Below are 18,049 nucleotides of genomic sequence, written 5' to 3'. Positions count from 1 at the left end.
GAGAATCCGGGTGTTGGGGGAAGAACCTAAGCTCCGCCCCTAGTTCGGGGACTTCCCCGCGCAGCTAGGGCGCCTCCTCCCGGCTAGGCGGGCGGCGGGGCATCCCCGCTGGCCCCGCCCCGGCCTGGCCCCGCCCCCGCGGCCTCGGAGTCTCGGCGCTGCCCCTGCCCTCCCGCCTCGGCCCGCCCCGCCCCGCGCCGCTCCGCGCCGGCTCCGCAGCTTGCGCCCGCCGGCCGGTCCGGCGCCGGGCCATGGCGCTGCTGCGGGATGTGTCGCTGCAGGATCCGCGGGACCGCTTCGAGCTGCTGCAGCGTGTGGGGGCCGGGACCTATGGCGACGTTTACAAGGTGCGCTGCGCGGGGCTGCGGGACGGGCGGGAGCGCAGGAGGAGGGTGCATCCTCACGTCCCGCCGCGGGAGCCCCGGCCCCGCCCCCTCCTCACCCCGCTTCTCGCCCTGCGCCCCGCAGGCCCGTGACACCGTCACCTCCGAACTGGCTGCGGTGAAGATCGTCAAGCTAGACCCAGGTGTGGGCCCGGGTGGGGCCTCTGTGCTCCAGGGAGGCGGGCGCGGACGCTTGAGCTGGCGGGGGCGGAGAGTTGACATTTCCGAGACCCCCAGAGAGGCCGACTGCAGGAGAGACTTAGGGCTGTCACCTGCTCGGTGAGGAGAGAAACACTCTATGTCCAGTTTGCACATAGGGGCAGAGTCTGGGCTACCCCTGTGTGCCCCCCCCATAATGCCTTGTGCTCCCCAGGCGACGACATCAGCTCTCTTCAGCAGGAAATCACCATCCTTCGTGAATGCCGCCACCCCAATGTTGTGGCCTACATTGGCAGCTACCTCAGGTGAGGTTGTTTATCTTCTTACCCCAGACAGCCCTCGAGTGCCTCGCTGTGTGCCAACCCCAGCTCTCTGTCTCCCCAGGAATGACCGCTTGTGGATCTGTATGGAGTTCTGTGGAGGGGGGTCACTGCAGGAAATTTACCATGGTGAGAGCCAGGCTCCATGGGACATCGCCTTTCTCCATCCCAACAGAGAGGCAAGAGGGCATCCTTCTGGCTGAACTTGGGCTCCTCTTTCCTTCTGACTGGCTGTGTGACCTTGAGAGAAACACCGTCCTTCTCTGGGCTCAGTTTCCCAGCCTAAACTTAGAAGAAATGTGGCTAACATCACTTTCCTGTAGTAGTATCTGCTGCTTCCCCACTGTGCAGGGTGCCTAGGAAGGGTCAGCCTATGCCTCAGGCTCTCTCCAGCCTTCGTATTGTGTATTTCAGCTACTGGGCCTCTGGAAGAACGGCAGATTGCCTATGTTTGCCGGGAGGCACTGAAGGTACTGGGTTCGTAGGCAGCACCCACTTCGGAATCCTTAGGAGTGTGGGCCCAACCCAGCTGGCCTTCAAAGGATTGGGACCTTGGGATGGTAGCCCAGGGGCTATGTGTCCTAGGGGGAGGGGGCCCCCAGTTCTGTTCCCGGAAGCAGCTTATTTCCCTCTTGGCTCAGTCACTTCCTGTTTGGGGAGAGGGGAGGAGGAAGCGGCTTGGGTGGGGGGCCCCCAGTCCTGACGAGGGGCTCAGGAGAGGTAACTAGTTCTAAGTAGCTGTCCTCAGAGACTCCTCTTTGTCCCCAGGGGCTCCACCACCTGCATTCGCAGGGGAAAATCCACCGAGACATCAAGGTAGGGGTCAGCCAAGGGCATGGTTCAAGAGAGGAGGAAGCTGCTAGGTACCTGACACAATCCTTTCTGTGTCCTCCAGGGCGCCAACCTTCTGCTCACTCTGCAGGGTGATGTCAAGCTGGGTCAGTACTGGGGGATGCCATGCAGGTTCAGCAGGGCTCGGAGCATAGAATTTAGTGCTGGGGTCCCAGTGACTTTACTGCTTGAGCCTCAGTTTCCCCATTTAGGAAATGTAGCATTATTACTTGCTTGCTGGTAGTTGGCTGAGGTCGAGGGAAGGCTAGAATAGGGATCAGGTGTTCAGAGATGGTGTCCCCTTCTCAGAAGAGGGGCCTGGCCTGGCTTGGGACAGTTGTGGCTGGACCCAAGCCCTGTCAGATAGCGCCTGTGCCCAGGGATGGGAGGTGAGTGAGGCCCTGAGGCTGGTAAAAGTCTCTTTTTCCTGCAGCGGACTTTGGGGTGTCAGGCGAGCTGACAGCATCTGTGGCCAAGAGGCGGTCTTTCATTGGCACTCCATACTGGTAAGATGGTGCCCTGGTGATGGGAGCAGGGGCCACAGGAGGGCACCTCATCATCCCACTTGTGACCCTGACTCTAGGATGGCGCCTGAGGTTGCTGCTGTGGAACGCAAGGGTGGCTACAATGAGCTGTGTGACGTCTGGGCCCTGGGCATCACTGCCATTGAGCTGGGTGAACTGCAGCCGCCGCTGTTCCACTTGCACCCCATGAGGTCAGCCTAGCACATGCCCCATGCCTGACCCTTACCCTGCTGACCCTTGACCTATGACCTCACATCTTCCCCAGGGCCTTGATGCTAATGTCGAAGAGCAGCTTCCAACCCCCCAAGCTGAGAGACAAGACACGTTGGTGAGGGCTCACAAAACGGCTGAGATACCCTTTTCCAGCCAAGCTGCATGGGATGGAGGCTTTTACCAATGGTTGATCATGGCTCTCACTCTAGGCTGACTCAATATGGACGGAAGGGAAGGGCTGGGGGCTTGTGATGGAGGCGTTGCTATGGCACAACAGCAGCAGTCCCAGCTGCTCCTTGCTGGCTAGCTGGGGCAACTGACAGGATACTGCTGTATAGAACTCAACCTGGGTTTGGGTGGGTGGGGCTTTTGTGCCCACTAGGACCCAGAATTTCCACCACTTCCTCAAGCTGGCCCTAACCAAGAACCCTAAGAAGAGGCCTACAGCTGAGAAGCTTCTGCAGGTGGGAGGCAGGGGAGGAAGCCTAGGGGCTTAAAGCTCAAAGACAAGATCTGGAGGACAGGGGCTAACCTGACCGCCCTTTGCTCCTCCAGCACCCCTTCACAACCCAGCAGCTCCCACGGGCCCTCCTTACGCAGCTCCTGGACAAGGCCAGCGACCCTCACCTGGGAGCCCTGTCCCCTGAAGACTGTGAACTGGAGGTAAAGGGGGACCGGGAGCCGGGTTAGCAGGTCAGAAAAGGTCTGTAGCTGTATAAATCAGAATTTCCATGACTTGTGGGATTCCAGCATAGAGCTCCTCTTTAGTCAAGCCCACCCCCCAAGAATTTTGAATGGGTCTGGCCTCACTGCACTGCCTCGGAGCCAAGTCAGCCATGACTGTGACTAAGCTGTCTCCCTTTCTGTGTGGCCTTTGGCCAGTGTCCTGATGCTTCTGTGCCAGTGTTCCCACCTGTGAAGTTAGGGCTGTAGGGCTGTTTTAGTTCATAGAAATCGTAGAGGGCTGTCATGAAAACAGAACACCTGATGGGGGTGAAGACCTGGGAAAATTCCTGGCAAGAGGTGAGAACTGGATGCAAGTCTGTTGGCTGTGTTCTTTCTTAGACCCAGGATATGTTCCCAGATACCATCCATTCCCGGGGCCATCATGGGCCGGCCGAAAGAACCCCCTCTGAGATCCAGTGTAAGTCTTCTGACGAAGCCAAATGCACCCATGGCCCTGGTGCTGCTTTGGGGGTCCATCCTGAGACGTTGACCCCTCCTAAACCTAAGACTCTTGCTCCCTAGTTCACCAAGTGAAATTTGGCGCTCCTCGACGGAAGGAGACAGATCCTCTCAATGAACCGGTGAGGCACCGGCTATGTCGAGGGAGTGGTGGTGTGGGGTGGCTCCGGTGTCCAGATGCGGGTGGAACATCCCAGATCAAGGCCAGTCTGAAGCAGGGTTGCCTGTGTCACCTGGGTCCTGGGGTAGCGGCTCCCCTGGGCCTGTGTCACCTGGGGTCCTGGGGTGGCAGCCCCTCCTAGGCCATTTTCCCTTAGATAGCACTGGAAAGTGGAAGGCTGGCCACACCCTTCTGAAACGTAGGTCTCACAGGACTGAGGGCCCCAGCTCGGCCAGATCCCCTAGTCTGCCTGTCACAGGATAATGTTTCACCATCTACTCTTACTCTGTCACTTGTTCCTCTCTCTGATCCCACAGTGAGTGCTTCTCTCTGCCCTACTGTCTCCTTCCGTCTCCCCCTCCTGGCTTTCCTCTATGGTCTTTCATGAGTCTTTTCCTGCCACCAGAATATTCTCCGTCTGTCTATTGGTCTGCTCTTTCCTGCACCCCTCTCCTCTCTGTTAATGTTGAGAATGATCTACTCACTTACCCTAGCTGGCCTTGAACTCACCCTGTAGTCTAGGCATGCCTTGAATTCCAGATCATTCCTGGCTGTTCCTTCCATCTCTTGATACCCTTCTCTTTTCCTTCACCTCTTTCCTGTCACTGCCTTGGTTTCCTCCAGTGGGAGGAGGAGTGGACGCTGCTGGGAAAAGAGGAACTGAGTGGGTAAGTGAGCAAGGCTGGGGAGGCTGAGGGGCAGCTTGGGTCTTATGTAAGACTGACCACTGACCCCTTTTTTGGCTCAGGAGCCTGCTGCAGTCAGTCCAGGAGGCCCTGGAAGAAAGGTGAGGGGCCCTTACCTGGGGTGTAGAAGGGCCTCCAGGCTTGGGGGCCAGTCTCCTCTCACACCCCATCATGCCATCTGCTGTGTCCCTGTAGGAGCCTGACTATCCGGCCAGCCTTAGACCTCCAGGTGTGGATCGGAAGAGGGCGGAACTGGGAAGTAAGTCGTATGCATTGGGTGCCATGCTGATGGCCAGGCTGTTACTGACCCTCTTGCCAGGAGCTGGACTCCCCGGATGATGCCATGGGAACCATCAAACGGGCCCCATTTTTGGGGCTGCCCCACACTGAGCCAACACCCGATGACAACACCCAGTCCTCCCCAGGTGAGGCCCAGGCTTGGCAGTCCAGGAGGAGTTCTGGGGTAGGGCCAGGGCTTGCGGTCACTATCCTCTGTGTATAGGAACCCTGTCAGCACCTCCACCCGACCCCGGCAGCCCCCCACTGCTCCCCACTGCTTGGGCTACCCTGAAGCAACGGGAAGATCCTGAGGTAAGAGGACACCACAGGGTTGGGAGGTAGGCTGTAGGGTGTCACCTTGGCCTTGACTCCTTCTCTCCTGCACAGAGATCATCCTGTCATGGCCTTCCTCCCACCCCCAAGGTGCACGTAAGTGTTCACTGGCTGTCCCTAGGCCCTGCTGCCCTGGCCTTCCCACTGGGCCCCTCATCAGCTGCTCCCTTCCTCCCCAGATGGGTGCCTGCTTCTCCAAGGTCTTCAATGGCTGCCCCTTGCAGATCCATGCTGCTGTCACTTGGGTTCACCCTGTGACTCGAGGTGGGCCACGGGTAGAGCAGAGGTAGTAACTTAGGACACCCTTAGGCTTGGGCCAGGGGCGTGTGGCAGCCTCTGATCGGATGCCCATGCCTGCAGACCAGTTCCTGGTGGTTGGGGCGGAGGAAGGCATCTACACCCTCAACCTGCATGAACTGCATGAGGATACTCTGGAGAAGGTGAGGCCTGTTGGCTTTGGGGGCAGAGGCACAGGGATGCTGCTGGGTGCTGACTGCTACTGTCTTCGGTCCTAGCTCATCTCCCAGCGCTGCTCCTGGCTCTACTGTGTGAACAATGTGTTGCTGTCACTCTCAGGTAGGAGGAAGAGGGTGCGGAGGCATCCAAAGCACCCTTCCCAACCTTTCTCTGTGACCTGTGCGGTATTCCCCTTCTGCTTCAGGGAAATCTACCCACATCTGGGCGCATGACCTCCCAGGCCTGTTTGAGCAGCGGAGACTGCAGCACCAGGCACCCCTCTCCATCCCTACCAACCGCCTCACTCAGCGCATCATCCCCAGGTCAGCAGGGGAGGGCTGCTGAGGTGGTCCAGGATAGTGCCTGCTAGATGGGACTCCACCCACTCCTGAGACTGCCAGGGCCTTAGCTCAGTACTCAGGCACTTTGGCATCCCTGAAGCTGCTTCCTCCTGGCCAGTACAGTTGGTGGCCTCCCCTCCTGTCCACCTGGCTTGTTGGAATGGACAGAGGGATGTGGTTGTGAAAGTGCTTTGTAGATGGTGTAGATGGCAGGGCTGTGGCCTTCATCCGGCAGTTTCATGGCTTTGTGCTGGGCCTGGCACATGAGTCAAGAGAAACCCTGCTTTGGAGAGACAAAGGACATAGGCATTCATGACAGGCTCCTTGGTTCAGGATGGGTACTGGGGTAGAGCTGGCGAGAGTGCTCCGAAAGCAGAGGCAGCTCAGAATCAAGAGGATGCATTCCAGTGTTCCAGGGGAGGGGAAAGCGTGTGCAGGTTGGACCAAACAGCAAGACCTGGGGAACCCTGTGGTATTTGGCTTGAGGGTTGAGAGCCACACAGGTGGCCAAACCCCTCCTCTATTTCCAAGCCTCAGACTTGGACGCTGTCCAGTGGACAGCAGTCCTGTCAGCATTTCAGAAGATCCTATTATGTACTGGTCAGTCTGCTTCCTGCTGTAGGTGGTTCAGCTCACTGTCTAAGAGCCAGGCTGGTGGGGTGGCTTATGCCTGACGTCCCAGCACTCAGGAGAATGAGGCAGGAGGATCTCAAGTTTGAGGCCAGCCTGGACTACTTAGGGATACTTTGTCTCAAAGAAGAAAAAAAACAAAACAAAAAACAACAAAAAAACCACAGCTGGGCATGGTGGTGCATGTTTGTAATTTCAACACATGGGAAACAGGGGCAGGAGAACCAGGAATTCATGGTTATTCTTGTCTACTCACTGAGTTCGAGGCCAGCCTGGTCTGTGTGAGTTCCTGTCTGTCAAAACAGAACATACTGACCATGTAGAGAGCTACAGTAGGACTGATATTTGGGAAGCAGAATGGTGAGGTCTGGAGAGCAGATGCGGAGGAGCTCGCTGATGAAGCTAAGCAGCCCAGCACTGACACGTGTGAGGGGCAACCGTTTAGCCACTAACTATGCAGCCAGAACCTTCCTCCTATGTTTGCGGCATTGTGCAGGGCTCAGGCACATCTGTGGACTGAAGGGACCTTTGTCCCTTCTCTTTATGTCATTTTTTTGTGGAAAGGAGGTAGATGGTAAACCTAGAAAAATGAGGCTCTTTGATAGCGATGGCTCAGAGCATATGCCGTGGAGAAGAGCAGGCTGAAGAAGAGGACTATAAAGGGCTGTTTTGAAAGCCTTCTGTGAGAAAGTGCTACTTGAGCCAAGAGCAAAGACAGAGCTGAGGCTGTAGCTTACTGGTAAGGTAAGGTAAGGTAAAGGAGTTTGCCTAGCCTATAGGAGGCCCTCGGTTTAGTCCCCAGCACTGTAGGAACCTGGGAGTGCAGGACTGGCAAGATTGCTCAGTGGTTAAAGACACCTGCCACCTGATGATGGAAAGAGAAATTCAACTCCTTCAAGCTTCTCCGACCTCCACAATCACATCATGATGTGTATACACACACACACACACACACACACACACACACGTGTGAGTGTGTGTGCAATAAATAAGTGAAGTAAATAATTTTATGTCGATTGGGTGAGAGTGTCAGATCCCCTGGAACTGGAGTGGTAGACAGTTGTGAGCTGCTATGTGGTGCTGGAAATTTAACCTGGATCCTCTGAAGGGCCACTGAGCCATCTCTCCAGCCCCAATAAATTTAATTTTTAAGAAGCTAGAGAGCTGTAGGGATACTTTAGGAGACGAGATGCCCAAGACAGAGGTCTTAGGGAAGAAGCCTGCTGGGGGAACAGGAGGTCATCGAGGGTCTGTCTCTACAGGGAGGCCTTGGGCTATGACTCACAGCAGCTTGGAGGCTGCTGGTGAGCTGTGACTGGCCCTGAGGTCCTCATGGGTTCTCTGTGGGTGAGTGAGGACCAGGCCACTGATGAAGGAGGATGCTGGGGGCCGTGGGAAGCCCACTGCAGTATTTAGGTGGCCAGCAATGGAGGTGCAGGCTGCAGTAGGCAGAAAGGAAGTGAGAACCGTCTGGTTCTGGTTGTTTTGAAAGTGGAGCCAGCAGGATTTCCTGGTGATAGGCGGTCTTTGAAAGAGAAAGGGGAGCCAAGGTTGAGTGGGAGGCTTCTGACCTAGGCTGAGGGAAGGATGGAGCTGTCATCAGCTGCAAGTGACATAGGAGTCTGGCCTTAATTCAGTTTGCCACATTAAGTAAATTATATGCCTGTCATCTCAGCATTCAAGTAGTTGAGGCAGAGGATTACTGGAAGTTTGATGCCACAATGTGAGACCCTGTCTGAAAATTCACATTTCAAAAGATGCATATTCCCTGAGAATGGGACCTCCCTTGTCCATCTGGGAGAAGTGCAGCAGAAGGGTGGGCCAGGAAGCACTCCAGTGTTACTGTGACCAGCTTGGGGGCCAGGCCAGGCCTGGCCTGGGCAGCAGTGCTGGGAGCTCTGGAGGAGAGCCTTATCTACAGAGCCCAGAGCAAGCCTGGATCTGGTGCCCTGTGGCCTCTGGGCTTCCTGAGCCTCTGTTCTGACCGACAACCTTCACGCAAAGGGCTTGCCAGAGCCCCAGGAAATCAGGGGCAGATTTGACTCTGTGCCTGTCTACTTTGAACATAGAGAAGAAGGAAAGAAATGGGATTCTTAGAGGAAGCGCCAGATGCAAACACCAGGTGCCAGCTGGGGAGAGAGTGGAAGGAAGAGGGAGGGCAGAGGGCAGCACAGTGAGGCAGACACCAGCTTCCTCCCAGGGGCTTGTCCTGGCAGGAGGACAGACCGGACCTGAGGCACTGGGAGGAGATTGCCTTGTTAACAGCTCAGTTCCTCAGATGAAAAAAAAAAAACAGGTTCAAACGATCAGTCCCCTGAGGGAATGGGGGACTCCCCGTAAGACAGCCACCCACTGGCTCCACAGGGTCAGAGCCCCAGCGAGGGTGCAGAAGGCAGGCCGTTTGCCCTTTGAAGTCTGTACGTTTCCCAGGGCCTGTTTGTCAGTCTTTGAAATGGGCTGAGTATGCTCAAGCTGGAACCTGCATCAGCTTCTGGTCTCCACGCTAGCTGCCTCCGCTGCCAGCCAGGAACAGGCACAGAGAGGCAGAAGTGGCTGGTTTAAAACCACCCAGGACCTGCCTGTAATCCTAGCACTTGGGAGACTGAGGCAAGAGGATTGCTACAAATTCTAAACTAATCTGGGCTGCAGAGTCAAAACTAAAGGAGGGATGCTGCAACGGCTCAGTTTATCAGGTAAAGGTGATCGCTGCTAAGCTCAGGCCCAAGGACTCACACAGTGGAAGGGGGACTGGCTCCTGCAAGCTATCTTTTGACCTTTATATATGGGCCGTGATGTGTACCCCCATCATCAAGCAATCATTTTAAAGAAATACTGTATTTTAGAGCCGGTGTGGTAATGCACGCCTGTAATAATCCCAGCACTCAGGGAGGCCCAGGCAGGCAGATCTCTGTGAATTTGAGGCCAGCCTGGTCTACAGAGTGAGTCCACGACAGCCAAGGCTACACAGAGAAATCCTGTCTCAGAAAAAAATACTTTTACCTTTAATTTTTTTTACATTTATGATTATGTTTTTGCTTGTTTGAGACAGGGTCTCTCTCTCTCTCTCTCTCTCTCTCTCTCTCTCTCTCTCTCTAGCCCTGGCTGTCCTAGAACTCACTATGTAGACCAGGCTGGCTCTAAACTCAAAGAGATCCTGCTTCTGCCTCCCAAATGCTGGGATTAAAGGCATTATTTTTTGGGGGGTGGTGGGGGAGGTCAGAAGACAACTTACAGAAGTAATTTTCCTCAGTCTGGCACCTGGACCCCAGGAATTCAGTTCAGGTTGTAAGTCTTGATAGCAGGTACCTGTATCTAATGAGTCATCTAGCTAGCCCAAGAAAAGTTGAGGAGGAGTTGAGAGAGAGAGAGAGTGGTAGCATTGGATCTGGTGGCTCAGGCTTCTAATGTCAGCACCTGGAAAAATTCAGCAAGATCAGGAGTTTGAGAGCAGCCTGGGTTACATGAACTTTGTCTCCAAAAACTTAAAATTGAACTGGGACGGGAGAGATGACTTGAGTGGTTAAGAGGCATTGCTCTCTTCCAGAGGACCTGGGTTCAGTTCCCATTATCTACCTGATCGCTGACAGCCACCTTTAACCTCAGGGTCTCTGAGGTGCCTTCTCACCTTTGCAGGCTCCAGGCACAAAATGAATGTACATAATAGACACGCAGGCGTGCAGGCAAACATTTAGATACACAAAAATAAACTTTAGAGAGAGAAACCCGAAAGAACCACCCTCCTAGGATGAGTGCCAGGCCTGGGGAGTCCAAGATGCCCACCGATCCTCGGCCCCTTACAGCTCTTACAGGCACACTGCTGTGCCTCACTGAGCCTAGTGTCTCATCCATAAAGTAGAAAGGCGACAGTGACCACCTCACAGGGCTCAGTGGGGCCTCGCCCATGGATGGCTCTCAGAACATAGGCTGATTTTAACCCCCTCCCCCGCAGGCGCTTTGCTCTGTCCACTAAGATTCCTGACACCAAAGGCTGCCTGCAGTGTCGTGTGGGTAAGAGCTGGCTGGGTGGGGTGGGGGAGGGGAGGTTGCTGTGAGGCTGGAACCTTTGCCCAACACCTCCTTTTCCCACAGTTCGGAACCCCTACACAGGCAGCACTTTCCTGCTGGCTGCCCTGCCCGCCAGCCTGCTTCTGCTGCAGTGGTATGAGCCATTGCAGAAATTCCTGCTGCTGAAGGTAAGAGGCCAGAAGATCCCTGGGTGGCAGGATGCCCGCAGGAGAAACAGAGCCGAGCCTCTCTGCTGTCCCCCAGAATTTTTCCAGTCCCTTGCCCAGCCCAGCAGGGATGCTGGAGCCGCTGGTGCTAGATGGAAAGGAGCTGCCACAGGTGTGCGTGGGCGCCGAGGGGCCTGAGGGACCTGGCTGCCGAGTCCTGTTCCACGTCTTGCCCCTGGAGGCTGGCCTGACTCCAGACATCCTCATCCCTCCTGGTGAGCGGCAGAGCTGGGTGCTTGAGAAAGTCAAGAGAGGTGGGGTTATGGGACACCTCAGTCCAGGCTCTCTGATCGGGGCTTCCATGAAGGATTTTTATCAGACTAGCCTGGGCACAGTGGCACGGGCCTGCGATTCCCTCCTCTGAGGCTAAAGCATGAGGATTGCATGGACCCATGACTAGACGCTAGCCTTGGATGACATAACAAGCCAGAGCTTTTGTTTCTTGTTTCTGCTCTTGTTTCTTTAAAGAAAGGCATGGTGGTATAAGCATTTGGCAGGCCAAGGCAGGAAGATGCTGAGTTTGAGGACGATCTGGGCTATATAGAATTCAATGGCAGCCTGACCTGCATAGCGTGGTCCAGTCTCAAAAGCAAAACAAGTCTAGGCAGCGTAGCATGTGACTTTAATCCTCGCACTCTGGGAGGCAGAGACAGGTGGACCTGTGAGTTTGAGGCCAGCCTAATCTACATGAGTTTTACAACAGCCAGAGCTACACAATAGAGAGACCCTATCTTAAACAAAACAAAAAAAAAAAAAAAAAAAAAAAAAACCCAAACGAATCACATAAAAAAAGACAACTAAACAAAAAGATCTCCTAAGATTAAAGGGCTTGGCAGCCAAGAGAAAGCTGGCTGCTTGTGCTTGAGCCTTAGCCAGCAACAGCAGGAAGAAGAGGGTTTCTGGCCAGGTAGGAAACAGAGGCTTCCACTCTAAGCAGGCAAGGATGACCTCTTGGCCACAGGGACAGCTGGGGCAGTGGTTAGAGAAAGAAGGGCTCAAGAGGTGCCAGGAGCCCTTTGGAATTTCATTGCCAATTCTTTTGAGACAGAGTTTCTCTGTGTTGCCTTGCCTGTCCTGGATTCGCTTTGTAGATCAGGCTGGCCTTGAACTCACAGAGATCCACCTGCCTCTGCCTCCCCAAGTCCTGGGACTACAGGCATGCACCCCTGTGCCTGGCTTTCTGTTGCTTTTTTAAAAAATATATTTTTAAAATTTACTTTATGTGTATGAATGCTTTCCCTTAATGTCTGTATATATACCACATGCATGCCTTGGAGGTTAGAAGAAGGTGACTTGGAGTTAAAGGTGGTCATGAGCCACTATGTGCATGCTGAGAATCGAACCTGCATCCTTTGGAAGAGCAGCCAGTGCTCTTAACCACTGAACCATCTCTCCATCCCCCTCAGTATTAATTCTTACAATGGCCCTGCAAAGTGGGTAACTCATGTCTGAGTTATTAAACAGGAAAATTAAGTTCAGAGAGAGAGACTTGTGCCAGGCCACACAGTGAACGAACCTCACTGCCTGGTTTGTCTGACCCTGGAACTCCTTCCTGGATCTTAATGAGCCTAAGGGCAAGTCCCTTGGTCTGAGTCTGATCCCATGGGGCTGGTGTGAGGTGAGCTATGCTCTTGGTTTAAGACTGGCTGTAGCATGTCCCCTCAGTCCTTGGGAGGCTGGAGTGGGATGGTGGCTCAGCCAGCCAAGCCTTGCCTCTCTTCTCTGCCCACAGAGGGGGTCCCAGGCTCTGCCCAGCAGGTGATCCAGGTGGACAGGGACACGGTGCTGGTCAGCTTTGAACGTGAGTTCCGTAGGATCGGGGTTGCAGGACGGTGGTGAGGAAGGCTTCATGGGCCTGTCACCCCCCACCCACCAGCTCTCTCCCTGTGCAGGCTGTGTGAGGATCGTTAACTTGCAGGGTGAGCCCACGGCTGCACTGGCCCCTGAGCTTACCTTCGACTTCCCTATCGAGACTGTGGGTGAGTATGCCAGATGTGGACCTGGCAGTATCCACAGTCCAGAAGTACATGATCGGGCTCTGGGCTGGCGATAGGACCGGGGTAGATTCCCTATTCCTCTTGGGGAGTCGGCATGGTCACCCAGCATCAGCGAGGGCCCCCTGTGGTTGGCCTGGGTCAGGTGGGGCTGGAGTGGCCACTATGTCTTGTGGCAAGGGTGAGGGGATTTGTGGTGTGCGGGGGGGGGGGGGATAGGGCTGACAGCCTGTTCTTCCAGTGTGCCTGCAGGACAGTGTGCTGGCTTTCTGGAGCCATGGCATGCAGGGCCGAAGTCTGGACACCAACGAGGTGAGTGGGGCTTGGGGAGCCAGCTACCTCCAGCTCTGAGGGCCTTGTTTAGAAAGGACCTGCTGGGATGGTCTCAGAGCCCCCCTTGTCTTCCAGGTGACTCAGGAGATTACGGATGAGACCAGGATCTTCCGCGTGCTGGGGGCCCACAGGTACACTCGGATGGTATCAGAAGTGCGCCTTCCATTTCAGATACCGCCCCAGGCTGGAGACGGGGATGGGTCACCCAGCTCTCCTGCATTGCTCACCTTGTGCCTGTTCCCTCACCAGGGACATCATCCTGGAAAGCATTCCTACTGACAACCCCGGGGCACACAGCAACCTCTACATTCTCACGGGTCACCAGAGCAGCTACTGAGCTGTCTCTTTGACAGCACCCAGGCCTCGGTTGCCACCTCCAGCCTCTGCTAGGGTCCCAGAGGGCAGACCTAACTCTGAGAAGTGTTTGGGGGCAGGGAGGGGAGGTAGCCCACCCCCCTAAGCAATAACTGGACCAGAGGAAGCTGTGACCACCTACCCTCCCTGGTGTGTTGCCCCCAGTGCAGGAGGCCCTGGGCAGGATGGGGCTGCCTGGCTCATCATTCCACTTTCTCACTTTTCCTTTCCGTTTCTTTTGCCAAGAGCCTGTCCCAGCTTCTATCCTGGGCAACATGTATTTAAGAGAGAATTATATTGGTATTAAAGCTGGTTGGTTTTATCCCACTAGTTCCTCTGGGGTGGAGGGGCTGAGCCTTCACCTTTGCCCCATCCTCTTTCCCTTTTCCTGCAGGAAACCTTTCTGTAAGTAATTGCTTGGTCTCAGGTGTGTACCATAGAAGAGCCAGTCCACTGGTGCTCTGTAGAGCCTAGGCTCAGGTGACGCAAGTCTGGTCCAATAGCCATCCTGGACCTCTCCCTTCCTGGTCCCTGCCCTGAGCAGCCCTCCCTCAGCTTTATAAATTGAGACCCCTGCTGTAATCTAGCATCTTACGGGACATACGCAGGCGAGCACTGAGTAAAGTGGCCTGTTCAGGGCAGCCTCGCGCCAAATAGGGTCTCGCTTATAATCCTTGGGAGGCTGCTGGAAGCTACCATTTCCTTGACTGTTCTGGGATCTGCGCCCTGTCCCTGTCTACTGCAATGTCCATGGTAAGCTTGTAACAATACAGTGACACGCCGGCTTAGCCTGGGAAGATGGATGGATGTGGGCTCCTTTAGTGTTCTGTCACTCCACGCCAGGCTTGGGGTCACTACCAACATACAGCTCAACACCCAAGAAACTCACTGGCACCCATCTCCCCTGTGGCTTTTGCTTTGTATTGTCCCCTTGCAAAGGCTCAGAGACCCCAGGTCAGCTGTCCCCCCTCACCTGAGGCCCCAAATGCCGACTGACCAAGGCCACTGAAGGAGGGTGTGCACACGGATAGGGCCTGGCATGGGAGGGTTAGAGGGGCCTGTGGAGCGAAGGTCCAGATCTCAGTGCTCACTCCCAGCTCATTGTCTCCCTGCTGACATTTAGAACAAGTGTTGGCAGGAGGTCTTGTGCCTGGTATGCTGGCTGCAAGTATCTGCCAGTTAGTTCAGTGAAGCAGTGGGTGGGTGAGGGGAGGTGGGTGGCAGCTCATGTGAATGGTTATTTCTGTCCCCTTGACTACCCTCTTCTAAATATCTGATTGCTTGGTTTCTAGTGACCAAGAGGTTGGCTTGGTTGAGATAGGGAGCCAGATCCCAAGTCAGGTCATCTGAGGAGTCAGGGTAAAAAGGGCTACAGAGTAATACCTAGCTTCCTGTCTCCTGGATTTCTTGGGAGCATGCTGGCGATGGGAGTGAGAGACCCAGCCCACAACACTTGACCCCAGGTGCCCTGGGAGAACTGGCCCTCAGAGCGGTGGGCTGCACAGTGCCACCTTGTGGCAGGAGTCCATCTGAAAGGGAGGCTTAGGGATGCAGAACACCCGTGAAAGGAAAGACCCACTGCCAGCAAAAGGTGGGTGTCGCAAGCCAAAGACAGGGCAGCCAGGAGTATGCGCTGCAAGATGTAATTTTATTTGTGTTTGTTTATAGACAGCCTTTTTCAGACACAAGAGAGACACAAGGTGAATGCCTGTGCCTCCAGTACTCAGGGGGCAGAGGCAAGACTGTGAACAGTAGTCCAGTCTGGTCTACATAGTGAACCACCGGCCAGCCAAGGTTACATGCAGACAAGACCCTGCCTCAAAAATAAATAAAATTTGCCTCTCATTTGTCCTCCAGTCCCTTCTAGAAGAATTTATGATGTTTAAACAATCTGGTATATTTTTATTCACATGGCAACATTCTGTATATCCTTCTGGCTTCCTGAGAGTACATTCTGGAGGTCTTTCCATTATCAGCCTGGCTTTTTGTATAGCTAGTGCAGGGTTGTGTGCGTTTCAGGTGACTAATGCTAACTGAAAGATCTTTATTGATGGAATGTATTTTTACTTTAGTGTCACAAACCACACTGCAATAAATAACTGTGTCGGAGCCACTCTGTGTACTCAAGTGTTGCTGGGAGATCAATTCCTGGAAGTGGTAGTGCTGGGTTGGAGTGACCGTGTTTGCCACAGTGAGGTGCTGGAAACAAATGCCCTGAGTGTTACCTGTGGGATGGGGCCTCTTCATTTCTGTGAACAGAGATACATACTGAGACCTTGAGTGAAAAAGAACAGAGAATGTTGACTCGTTAGCACATTCAACAAACAGGTCTGTGCTGGAAAGGCACATGGGAAAGCCCTGGTGCAGCCCATCCTTGAATCTGCAGAAGAGCCTCTGGGATGAGAAAACGTGATGTGGAGCTCAGGGCAGGTGCCCTATTCCCTAGATGCACTGTCAGCTAATCAGGGCAGTCAGGAAATCATGAAGCCCTTATGGCAGCAACACAAATGGGTCTTAAACCAAGAGTAAGTTCCATAAAATGGCAAGAAAGAGTCTCAGATGATGTGTAAGGAAGCTCAGAAACAAGCAAAGCAGACTCATCTGAAAGTCGTATGCTAACGCACATCTACAGTCCTAGTACTCAGGATGCTGAGGCAAGAGAAGTCAGTTTAAGGCCAGCTTCAGCTACACAGCAAGACCCTATGTGTTGGGAGGAGGGGAGGAAAGGAAAATGGCAGCTTTTAAGCTAAGGCCTCAGGAGCAGGGACTGCAAAGGGGTTTGCTACTGACTCTTCTGGAATGGAGAGTTGACAGTGAAGGCTGTAGAAGTGTCTATGACTCTCTTGGTCTACAATGGCGGTCAAACCCAAGGCCTTACATTACAAAATCACTCTGGCACCTGGCTTCGTCGTCAGCCCCAGAAACCATGTTTGTACTATAAACGTAGAAAAATGAACAGAATGACCAATTTATTAAGTTGATTATTTTAAAGCTGGGGAGATAGATGGCTCAGTGGGTAAAAGCACTTTAATGGGGACATGGGAGGTGAAGACAGGAAAGTCAGCTTGAGAGCAAGTTAGCATAGAGTACTCAATGCAGCAGCAGAAATGAGAGAGATGCTTAAACAACTCAGAAGGAAAACTGACAACTGAACATTGCTCTCTCATCTCCATACAAGCCATGTGGCATGAACACGCCAGCACTCACATACAACACACACAAAAATAAACTAGTTTGAAAAGAAGTTGGTTATTGAGATGGTTATTTTGCTAACTTGATACAACCTAGAATTCTTGGCTAATAGTCTTAATGAGACTGTCTCTATCAGGTTGGCCTGTAGCCACGTCAAATAGGAAGATCCAGACCCCTGTTAGTGGCACTATTCCCTAGGCAGGGGGTCCTGCAGTTGCTGGGGCCAGGGTTACACAGAGAAACCCTGTCTTTAAAAAACAAAAAACCGAAGGGCTGAGATTAGTTAGTAGAGAACTTGCCTAGCATGCAAGAAGGCCTGGATCCCATCCCCAGGCAGTGTTAGTGAATACCAACAATCCCAGACTCCTAGAGGTGGTAAGAGGAGGATCTGAAATTTAAAGTAGTTTGAAGCTAGCCTGGACTACAGGAGAGCCTGTCTGAAAGCGAGGGGGGGAGGGGGGAGGGGGAGCAGCTGGGCATATTATATAGCCTTTAATCTCAACATTTGGGAGGCAGAGGCAGGTGGATCTGAGTTCTTGATGAGCCTGGTCTGCATACAGGACTACACAGTGAGACTGTCTCAAACAAAACAACCCCCTCTAAAGAGGATTCTACCAAAGAACCTTCTTCTCACTACTTTTCCTTCTGGCAGAACTTCACATAGCCAGGCTGGCTTTGATCCGTCCCTTCGCCTCCACTCCTGAGCGCTGTGATTACAGGCATGTGCCACCGCCCTGCTCACCTTTTCTATTTATTTTAATTATTTACTATGTATACAATGTTCTTTCTGCATGTATGACAGAAGAGGGCACCAGATCTCATTATAGATGGTTTTGAGCCACCATGTGGTTGCTGGGAATTGAACTCAGGAGCTTTGGAAGAGCAGATAGTGCTCTTAACTTCTGAGCCATCTCTCCAGCCCCCATGTTATTTATTTTGTAGTACTGCAGATTGGACCTGGGGCCTTGCTCGCGCTAGGCAAGTGCTTAATCAGAGCTGTCTTTTTATTATTATTAAAAAGGGGGGAGGGGTCTGGAGAGCTGGCTCAGTAGTCAAGAGCACTTGATGATCTTGCCGAGGACCCAGGTTCAGTTCCCAACACCCACGTTGGCTCACAATTGTCTGATTCCAGTCTTCGGGGGATCTTGTTTTGGTTTATGATATATAAACACGTTGTTAAAATTTCAAGTTGGGGGGGGGTTTAGTTTGTCCACACCTGTTAAGTGTCTCGTGCAGAGCATGGTCTTTGCCAGCTGGAATTAGTTGAAGTCTGAGGACTTTGAGGGGTATAAATATGACGGCCTAGAGGAAGATGGTGCAGGTGCTTGGAGGAGGACTGCTTGCGGCTGGTTTGCTCTGCTGCGTTTGCTGCTTGCTGATTTGCTGGTGACCTGGACTTCTGGATTTCTGCACAACTGATATTTGGTATTGCCCCCAACAGAAT

The 18,049-nt window shown here is 53.5% G+C and overlaps 1 protein-coding gene across 1 annotated transcript; it reads left to right on the top strand.

Moving 5' to 3' along the window:
• The first annotated feature begins 201 nt into the window (after positions 1–201).
• Map4k2 (mitogen-activated protein kinase kinase kinase kinase 2) lies at positions 202–15,526 on the top strand. The gene is made up of 32 exons (XM_055610518.1): positions 202–347; positions 469–526; positions 757–847; positions 927–991; positions 1,277–1,332; positions 1,631–1,678; positions 1,758–1,800; positions 2,127–2,199; positions 2,277–2,408; positions 2,483–2,545; positions 2,813–2,894; positions 2,986–3,093; positions 3,496–3,574; positions 3,679–3,737; positions 4,400–4,443; positions 4,524–4,562; positions 4,657–4,690; positions 4,781–4,886; positions 4,964–5,052; positions 5,128–5,169; positions 5,253–5,337; positions 5,434–5,513; positions 5,589–5,649; positions 5,735–5,852; positions 10,450–10,508; positions 10,590–10,693; positions 10,770–10,947; positions 12,465–12,533; positions 12,625–12,711; positions 12,968–13,038; positions 13,135–13,190; positions 13,309–15,526. Exons 1-32 carry the CDS (start codon positions 252–254, stop codon positions 13,394–13,396), a joined length of 2,463 nt encoding a protein of 820 aa, XP_055466493.1. The 5' UTR covers positions 202–251; the 3' UTR covers positions 13,397–15,526.
• Positions 15,527–18,049: the final 2,523 nt, after the last annotated feature.

The sequence above is a fragment of the Psammomys obesus genome, unplaced genomic scaffold, assembly GCF_907164565.1.
Source record: "Psammomys obesus unplaced genomic scaffold, mPsaObe1.curated_primary_1811, whole genome shotgun sequence".
NCBI classification, from domain to species: Eukaryota; Metazoa; Chordata; class Mammalia; order Rodentia; family Muridae; genus Psammomys; species Psammomys obesus.
The sequence above is the reverse complement of the archived record's forward strand: the minus strand, read 5'-3'. Positions and strand labels throughout refer to the sequence as shown.

What these genes read in the sequence shown, in the direction of transcription:
- Map4k2 (XM_055610518.1), top strand. Translation starts at nt 252, where the DNA reads ATGGCGCTGCTGCGGGATGTGTCGCTGCAGGATCCGCGGGACCGCTTC. An exon ending in CAACACCCAGTCCTCCCCAG is followed by an intron (nt 4,887 to 4,963) that starts GTGAGGCCCAGG and finishes CTCTGTGTATAG; the next exon opens with GAACCCTGTCAGCACCTCCA. An exon ending in AGCAACGGGAAGATCCTGAG is followed by an intron (nt 5,053 to 5,127) that starts GTAAGAGGACAC and finishes TCTCCTGCACAG; the next exon opens with AGATCATCCTGTCATGGCCT.